Source organism: Heliangelus exortis, chromosome 2 (assembly GCF_036169615.1).
Source record: "Heliangelus exortis chromosome 2, bHelExo1.hap1, whole genome shotgun sequence".
NCBI lineage: Eukaryota > Metazoa > Chordata > Aves > Apodiformes > Trochilidae > Heliangelus > Heliangelus exortis.
The window spans coordinates 115,849,832-115,859,746 of record NC_092423.1 but is presented as its reverse complement, the minus strand read 5'-3'; the positions used below and the strand labels follow the sequence as shown (position 1 = coordinate 115,859,746).

General features: G+C 50.9%; 1 protein-coding gene across 1 annotated transcript; it reads right to left on the bottom strand.

Annotated features, from left to right (window-relative positions):
• Positions 1-7,675: 7,675 nt before the first annotated feature.
• BHLHE22 (basic helix-loop-helix family member e22) lies at positions 7,676-9,687 on the bottom strand. Its single transcript, XM_071737653.1, is given in 2 exon segments — positions 7,676-8,362; positions 8,364-9,687. Coding segments are annotated over 2 exon segments (906 nt in total). The 5' UTR covers positions 8,706-9,687; the 3' UTR covers positions 7,676-7,798.
• Between the last annotated feature and the right edge of the window lie 228 nt (positions 9,688-9,915).

Below are 9,915 nucleotides of genomic sequence, written 5' to 3'. Positions count from 1 at the left end.
CTACTGTCTATGGTATTTTTTTCCAGCTTTCATTTACAGTTTTTCACTGATTCACAACTATTGCTTTCATTTTAAAAATGTTTTTATTCAGCATATTGCATTTTTCTGCATTGCTGTTACTTGATCTTTAGATTTCTGTTAGGGGAAAAAAATAAAAAAAAAAAAAAACAAAAAAACCCACCCACCTTTAATCAAGCATGTAGCAACTCCTTTGAATTGAGGAAATTATCAAGTCTTTTTTACTCTTCATCAAACTTAAACCAATTCTTACCAGATAAGGAAAAAAAAAAAGAAGTGGTATTTCTGACATTCTTAGGACTTTATTAAAAATTAGTATAAAGACCTGTGATCCATTAACGATTCCCAAATACAGTTCCTAAGCTTTTCCTTTTTCAAACTTCTGTGTAGTACAAGATGTGCTACCTAGGACAGAATATCCTGTCCTCTCAGTTCATTCATTTTAAAATGGAAAACGAATGAAATTGTTAAAATATACAGCACTGCACCATCAGAGCACAACTGGGCTTTTCTACATATCACTGCAGCTACTGACTTCTACAAGCAGGTATTTAATACAAAAGTTGTACCCTGAAGACATCAGTGTTTCTATATTCCTTCATGCAGAAACGCTTGTCAGGAGTGTCTGCAAGGGCTATTTAAGATACACCCTAGAGAAGACAGACCTGCAGCATGTTTCTGGGTTTGATAAATGTTTTTGCAAATGCTTGAACTCCAGATTATATTACAAGTTGCTGAAGTTCATAAATGAAAAGTGGCATTGTTTGAGATTTCCTGAAGGGCACATTTCTGAGTGAGCTTTCCATAGTGGTCCAAAAGGTATCTTGGGATGGGGGAATTGGTAAGACATCCTAAGACTGTATTTTCTCTAGTATTTGGTTTGACACTAGGTGCTTTCTTGATTTTACTTACATTTCACTGTATTTTTAAATTATTTGAGACATCAATTTAAACATGAAGTATAATTTATAATTTATAATTTATAATTTATGCAGTGAAGTATTTTTCTGCTTGTTACTGAGGTGGTCATATGTACCCTGACTAGTCATGTCCCCATATCTACAACATAGGAGAAAAATTATCTCACTACAACCCCCCCCTTAAAACTATCCTTAAGAAAGTATTGTGATCCTTAAATTATTGGCTCTGTTTCTAAATAGTAATAAGTATGAGAAATGGTTGCTGCATATATAGAAGAATATAAAAATGGTAGTGGGATCTTCATCCTCATATAAACCAGTACTGCAGCTATGTAGCCTGTTCTACACGTAAGACTTGCCTGGGATCTCAGGTACTGACACTGTGTGACTACATAATTTGTAGTAGCAGAAATGTGCTCATCTTCAAAACTATTTACACCAAAATAAATAATCAAAAGAAGTCAGCTTCAGCTGTACCTGCTAGGAGCCTCGCGGGATTCTATCTTGCAAGATTTTCTTAAACCTGTTTTGACAGTGATGTGTTGGTTTGGGTTTTTATTTGGATTTTTTTTCCCCAGACAGCAGCTATGAGTACAGCCAAGTTAAAGTCTTGGTTCTGGCTACAGGGAGAGTAAAAGACAGTAAGTAAACACCCCGTGATGACTTCGCAGTCACTTCTTCCCCATCAGCTCATCTTTCCAGCTACCTCTTTCTTCCAAATAATTTAGTCGCTAACCTCCTACAGGCAAGTCTTTCCCTGCCTAATTTCCATCTTGCGAGCCTGTGAATCCGCTATGTCCTCAACGTGTTTTTCAGTTGCCTTCTACAAACAGAAATCTTTGCAGCAGCTTCTTGCGAAACCGGCGCCGCAGGTACCTGCAGCTGAGGGAAGCGCCGCGCCGCTAATGCTTTGAACCTGGAAAGTGGATGGGCATTAGTTGAGCTCGGGATCGCTAAAGGGATCGAAGCATAGGGGCATACGGCCCCTACGGGATTTCACCACTCCGGGATGCCTCCTCGGTGTGCCCCCGGCCCACTTCGGCGGCGGGGGGAGCCGCCCGACCCGCCCGCCGCCTCCCTACGCGCTTCCCGCCGCCCTCCCGGCGCGCCCTATTCCCCCGACCCCTACAAAAACCAAGCAGAAAGGGATAGGAGGGGGTTTAGAAGAGTCTCCTGCCGCCCCGTCTTTGAAGCAACCCCTGCTTCCAGGGATGCTGGAGTGAGAAAAAGGGGCAGGACCCCCCCGAGAATGTTCCTAGGGAATAGGTCTGGGTGTTAGGTGAGTTTGGAGGGCTTCGGCTGGTAGAGAGGTTTACCCTGGAAAGGCGATTGTTTGCTCCTGATCCTCAATTACGAGGACTTAAAAACAGTATTAGAAGGGCAATCTGTTCTGCAACTTCTCGGAAGAAATAATTGTTGATTTAAATAAGCACTGATCCCTTCAGTGTTTGATGAAGACGTTAATTTATGGCTGTCTAGCAGTTTATGGCTGTCATTAGATTTTCAGCTTTGTCTCTGTTCAAAATGTATCTTTCTTTTTCTTTTAATCCGAGACAATTATGTAAGAGAATGGTTATGTTTGATCTAAAATGCATCGTTTTCCTATAGCATTTCAAATTATTCACAGATCATCGTTCTTATATGTGCATATATGAATTTAAAAACACAGCAGTAAAGTGCTTGAAACAGACCATAAATTTGCTTCATATTTTATTGCACGTCTCTGAATCAGGTTGAGAGGACAAGGGCAACTAGGGGCTTGGGGAAGGATTTAACCCTTCCGGAGGCTGGAGAACCAGCCAAACCAGAGCAAGTCCGCCTCCGGAGCGCCTCGGGGGTGGGGGAAGCTGGGTGACACTGAGCTGATGAGTGACCACGAGGAAATGGGGCTGGCTGCAACTCTTTGCTCATTTAGCAGATGTCTCTTCCGCGGATGGACGGCTGCTGGGAGCCCCGGAGTCAGGCTCGGGGATCGGGCCGGGGCAGCTTGGCTGCTTCCCGGTCCCTGCAGCAGCTCCTGCCCGGCCCAGGATGGCATAAGGGTCTCCTGCAGGAGCGACTTAACCCCTGCGGCTCCTGCCTAAGCAAATCGCAACACTCCATACAGACATTAGGCATAAACATTAAGCCTCCGAGGAGCTCCGCTGGCGGCAGAGCCCCCCCAAGAGCGGCCCCTGCCCCGCCGAGTGGCAGCGACCCGACGGGGTGGGAGCGGAGGCCGAGGCAGGCGCGAAGCCCACCGCGACTTCCCCAAAGTTTTGTCCCGCTCCGACAAGGAGCTGCTCCGCCATCTGATTAAAGCATCAGGGTCCCTTCGGCCTTTCGGCAGGGGGTGCAGTCTGAGTTACAAATGGTCCTGGGAGAGAGTCGCGGGAGTCCTGCCTCGTTTATTTTACCCCCTAACAACTCTCCCCTCTGCCATCACCACTACTAAAAAAAAAAAAAAAAAAAAAAAAAAAAAAAAAAAAAAAAAAAAAAAAAAAAAAGTATTAATTGCTGTAAAGTTTCCGAGCACGTGGATAATTTACTCTGACTGCTGCGTTTTAATTAAAAGCAAACTTATTTATGTTTCTGATGTTTATATCACGCAGTTTAATTACATTTAGAGGCAGCGTCGCACTTTTTTCCCCCCCTTCCACCCTAAATCACATTTTCATTAAAGGTTTTAATAAGAAAACTCACTTGACCACTATTCATTATCTAGTCCCCTCCATGCACACAAGTTCACTTACCCATTCATTTATTCACTTACTCATTCCAGCAGATCCGCTGCAACTGCTGCTAGCAGGGATGTGAACACTCATAATTATTTGTCAAAGTCTGGAAAGTGTATTATCCCTTCTTCTAGTGGTAATTAGTTACCATAGCATCTAATACGTAAATGTGCCCAGAGCACACCATTAACAGTTAAGCGGAGGATTCAATTTAACACATGATTATATCTTTCATAAGTCATTACATTAGGAAAGCCAATGTCACTCATGCTGGGACAATTTCAGGCTCAGGGCCGGGGTAAGGGGACAGGGGCCGCGGAAAGGAAGCCGGGCTGAGTGGTGCGGACGGAGGGAGCCTTCGGAGGAGGCTGGGGGAGATCCCGATGCAGTGGGGCTGTTGGAAACGGGGAAAAAGCTCTTTTGAAGAGGGACATGTTCGTTTCTGGTTAAGTGATCTATCAAGCGTTAAGAAAGGCGGGGGAGCCTCTCTCCTCCCCCCACCCCCGACACACACGGCTCTCGCATTGGCAAAGACCTGCCCAGGGACTGGCCCAGCGGCTTCGTGGTAGTTCCCAGCGAGGCTGCTCGGTGCCCAGGGACGGGAGCGAGAGGCCGGGACTGACAGCACCTCTGATGGGCAGAGACCCCTCTCCCCCCTTCAAAGGATGCGAGGAGGGAACAAGAGATCCCAAAATCGGGCGGCGGCGACAGCCAGAAGGGAAAAGCGCTTTCATTCCGCGGTCCCGTCCCACAAAAGCAGAACAGTAAGAGGTGAACGCAGAAGCCGCCCGATATGCCATAGACAGCAGCGGCCGCCCTGGCTCCTCCGAGCCATCGAGGAGCAGCCCCGGCCCGGTCCGCACATGCCACCCCCGCACCGGCCCCTTCCCGGGACCCGGGAGGCAGAGCGAGGGTCTCCCACATTCCCTTGAACTTCCCCCCAGCCCAGCTCCCAGCCTTTCTAAGAGTTTGCTGGGACCCCTCTCGCCTGCCCCATCCCACGCCAAGGCACAGCCGAGCATCGCCCGAGCTTTCCAGTGAACCTCTCCGGGAAACTTGCTCGGTAGCCGGAGATATTAAGCGGTAAATCTTGCAGCAAATGTGTCCTGCGACGTTATATGCACGAACACACTCTCACACTCTCACACACTCACACACACACACAGACACAGGCACGCACCACGCCAAGCTGGTGGCGGTGGTTAATTCCTAATCAGAATGATGGACAGCAGAGACAGAACAATACAAACTAATGGCTGTGTTGCTGATCACTTTACCCCTTGATTAAAGACACCCAATTATGGCGCAGAACAGTGTCGTAATTATGTTCCTTAATCACATCCAGGAGGTTTAATTGCCTTAACGATGTGTTTCATTAAATGAATTTAGGTATTATAGTCGACAGTTTTCATACACAGTTGTTTTCAAATTAACATAATATTAGACATCGTCATGGAAATTGTTTTAATAATCATAATTAGACGCACCCAGCCTTTGTCTAGTAAATGCTGAGAGACGCTTCTCCTTGCGCCTGGGGGCTGATCTGCCCACCCTCTCTGGGCTGCCTTCCCACAGCTCCGTGGCACTTTACAGTTATGTTTCCTGAAAAGTTACAGGTTCTGATTAATCTTTTTTGATGGGAAGTGGAGCAGAAAATATTTATCCCCTTCCCCCGCGTGTGTTGCTGCCGTTGGTAGAGGAGGTTCTGTGGACACCCGGTGCCGACCCGGGCCGCCCGAGGTTGGAGGGTGAGGGGGGGGGAAAGGGAGGGGACAGGGCGGCGGGGCCCCAGCACTCTGATCTGCCGAGACCCCAGGCCCGGGCCCAGTACAGGTGGGCAGCTTTGTGAATGCTGCCTGTTCCCTTTGCCCTCCTCTTAGTGGAAGGATGGAGGGACCACCACTGGTGTGGCGATTCCACAATTTAGGGGATAGGGAAGAGGCGGGGCGGGGTGGTCCTGAGAGCAGCCAGCCCAAAGGGTTGAGCGGAGAGGGGATGCATGGAGTCCGCGATGGGTGGACAGGGCCCTGCGCTACTCCACAGCTACCCCGAACCGCAGGGATTCGCCCGCCACGGGGGCTGCAGAAACGCACTTCGTGTCCCCGTCCCCTCCCCCCCCGGACACCCTTAGCCAGGAGTGGGGTCCCGGGGGGGTGCTGGCGAGCATTCAGAGAAAGGCAAAGGACAGGAAACTACACCCTCCCCTATTCCCCCCCCCCCCTAAATCTGAAGACACATGCTTAACAAAGCACAGCATAATACAAGCGTTTGTTCAAAATATTTTAATAAAGATTCTTTTCGACATAGATACACATACAAACGATCGTACATTGCTGTCATAATCTGATTGACCTATTTAATATATATCACTCTTTACACATCCGTGACCTGCCAACAGATCCATCATGGCTCCTATTTTGCCATCCAACCTGACAGTCCGAATTTGTATTATCTGCAAGTAGTGGAAAATAGCAGGACTCGTTTTTGAAAAGAAAAAAGAAAAAAAAAAAAAGGTAGAAAAAAAAATCAAAAATCTTGATTTACAAATGGCAGAGAGACAGCCACCCAGCCATGCAAATTCAAACTGAAGGCTCACTTTGGGTAAATAGCTACTTCTTGATTTCATCTCTCATTTTTATTAAAAAAAAAAAACAAAAAACAACCCGCCCTCCCACCCACCCTCCCCAGAAAAGAAAAAAATTTTAAAAATCCACGCATTCTGTAAATCAGCTTAAAGTGTTTTAAAGTATTTCAACTTAAATAATCATCCACAGTCAGAATGATTTACATACACATTAAAAGCGGTTTAAATTATAGCTTTGAAAACACAGCGCCTGGGAAAACATTGGCTTGATGAGTGTTCTTGTAGCAGCTATTGCTCTGATGCCTAATAAAAGTAAATAGCTATTACCTGTTTTAATGCAAAGCATACCCTTTGAAGAACCAGTTGGTTGAGCAATTAAGAATACACCTTTCCTGTAATTTTTGGACTGAAGCAATTTATTAAAGCTCAATTTAAATACAGGGATGATGCAACTTAAAATCCAGATGACCTTTCATAAACCTAAGCAGCATCAACCTAAGCATACATCAACATTTCTGGTTATACGTTGTTGGCAAATAAACGTTTTAAATACTTGGCACACAGTTTAAGTTAACCCATGAACAGAAATTCAGAAGCATTTAAAGTAACTGCACATAAGACCCGTGAACTTAACACATGATAAATATTGTTGGCGTGGAAGTGTCATTGAAAGAAAAACAAATAAATAGCGTGTCTTGTTTATACATCATTGCAAAGTGGGAAGAAACAAGGTGCACATAAATATTTCCTTTTAAAATGCAATAATTTCAGCCACACGGAGTGTGTGTGGGGGGCGGAGTGATCGGCTATTTTTTTTTAGTTTTTTTAACTCTCTCGTTTTTTTTTTTTTAAATCACTCTCACCAAACTTTGCGCATTTTCACAGGATTAAAGTTTAGAGACGATAAAAAATACAAAGTCTTCCATAGCAATGGTCCAGTCTCTTTGTTTCTGCAAGTCGCTTAAATAATAAGTTTACATTTCAAGTTTGTTTGTTTCCTGGCTCAGAGTAATAATAATAATAATAATAATAATACTGCTAATAATAATAATTAAAAAAAATCTCTATGTTCAAGTGCCCTCTCTGATTTGTCCCATCCACCTCCGCGCCCAGGTCTCTTCTGCTCCTTCCCTCCTCCCCCGCCTGGACAGGGACAGGGGTGGGGGCCGCTCTCCGTCCCTCTCCCCGGTGCTAGCCCCGGTTCCCGTCCCGGCCTGCTATTTCTCGGCCTCTCCTTTGTCCGGACGCGCACGGCGAGAACGAAACCCCCCACCCTCCCCCCCTCCCCGGCTGGGGCTTCCTACTCGCGGCACCCCCGGTCCCGCGCCCCCTCCCCGGCGCCGTACGCACGCCGGCTCCCGTCGCGGTCCCGTCTCGGCAAAACCCGAGGAGAAGAGAGAGGCGAGGCGAGGCCGGGCGGAGGGAGGGGGGCAGCGGACATCGGTCAGTCCCTCCGCCGCCCCCGCACCCCTCGGCCTGGGGCCGGCGCCGGGTCCCAGCCCCCGGCTGTCGCCGCTCCCCGGGGCCGCGGCGGCGGCGGGGGGCGGCAACGGCGGCGGCGCTTAAGGCTTCTCCGTGCACTGTTTGCAGAGGCTGGAGGAGACGCTGTTGAAAATGGCACATTTCTCCGGGCAGGAGGTGGCGGGGGGCAGCCCGGCGCTGAAGGGGTAGCCGGCCGCCTGCTCGTAGGCGCCGAGGGCGGGGTGCAGCGCAGCCGCCGCCGCCGCCGCCGCCGCGGCGGAGCTGGGCAGGGAGGCGGCCGAGATGGCCTGGCCCTGGTTGAGATAAGCCACCAGGCGCCGCATCTCCTCCAGGGCCTGCGCCTGCATCAGGATGTAGTTCTTGGCCAGGAGGAGCGTGGCGATCTTGGAGAGCTTCCGCACCGAGGGGCTGTGCGCGTAGGGGATGACCGCCCGTAGCTCGTCCAGCGCGTCGTTCAGGTCGTGCATCCGCCGCCGCTCCCGCGCGTTGATGTTGAGGCGCAGCGCCTTCTGTTCCTTGGACTTCTTGCTGCCGCCGTGCCCGTGGCTGTTGGAGCAGCCACCCTCGGCCGCCTTCAGCCCCCCGCCCCCCCCGCCGCCGCCGCCGCCGCCCGCCGCCGGCGAGGCGACGCGCGGGTCCCCCCCCGGCGCCGCGCAGGACCAGCTCGCAGCGGCCGTCGCTGTCGTCGTCGGGGCTCTGTTCGCCGCCGCTGCTCTCGGCCACCGAGCTGCGGCTGGCGCTCTCGCCGTACTTGACGCAGACGGAGCCCGGCGGCAGCGCCAGCGGGTCGCCGCCGACGCCGGGCTGCAGCAGCGCCTCGGGCTCCGCCGCCTCGTAGCAGGCGAGCGGCGAGGGCTGGCGGTCGCGGGGGTGGGAGAGGTCGAGCCCCGGGGGTGAGCGGAAGGCGGACTCCATGCGCTTGGCCGAGGCGGCGAGGCTCTTGTGGAAGAGGTCCTCTTCTGCGGGCAGCCCCAGCGCCCGCTCCATCGGCGCCCCGCTCGCCTCCGCCTCCGCCTCCTCCGCCCCCCTCAGCTCCCGGCCCGCTTCTCCAAGGCTCCGCGCCGCGGCGGGCGTCTCCCCGGCGTCCCGCTGGTAGAAATCGGCTCCCGGATCCCGCCGGGGTTGCGCTGTGACCGGCGCCGCGGCTGCTCCTGCTCCGGCTTCGGCTCTGGCTCTGGCTCAGGCGGCGGCTCGGGCTGCGGTTCCGGCGGCGGCTGCGGCTCCGGCTGCGGCTGTGGTTGTGGCTTGGGCTCCGGCTGTGGCTTGGGCTCCGGCTGTAGCTTCGGCTTCGGCTCCGGCTCGCCCTCAGCAGGCGCCGCGCTGGGGCATTGTGCGCTGCCAGCGGAGCCGCTTCCACCGTTTATCTTGCTTGGATTCACCTTCAAGAGATTTCCGGACCCATCAACCAGCAGCCGCCGCAGACGGGGGAGTCTTTTACATCATTATCTCTGAGAGTAGGTTATTATGAAGAAGACTTGCCTGTTGGGACAGAGCTTTCTACCCAATCAGGTTAACGTTTTAATTAATAGGATTAAAACGGTAACAAACAATCCCAGGCGCTATCTGGCCCTGAGTCTGAATAGTTTCATTTCCCAGGTCTGAAGACAGGCAGCAGCTAGAGCTTTATAAGAGGCGCCTGCTCCATTATTCTCCCTGCCATCTGTATACACAGCTTAACGCATATGTTTGCAAGACGTTGTGTCCTGTTAGTAACCCAACAACTGCCTTTAGCTTGACATGTGTGGCGACTTTCACTCATCAATGAGCACACTAAAAGCCCTACTTAGATCGAAGGTTGTTCTTTGCCTCCTTCAGCAAATTACAGCCCTGCACTGCAGAAAAGCCCGCTTCAACACTTCCCCTTCCGAGTGCTGCCAGCAGACTTCTGCTAACTTAGCCGTAGAGTCAGGAGTGACACCCTCTCCCCCTACCCCAGCCCACCCACTCCCTGCATTTACATTAACTTATAGCCCCCTCCCACCCCCCACCCGTCCTCTCCAAAAGCTTCGCCTGGGAAAAAAAAAAAAAAAAAATCAAACCACCAAACAAACAAACAAACAAACAACCAACCAAAAAAACCTGGACCAACCCGAACCGCCGTGCCCACTCCTTCCCACCGCCAAAGTTCACTTTGATTCCCTGGGAGGCGGATGGTCCCCACTCCCGTTGCTTCCCACCCCCACCACCCCCCACCCCC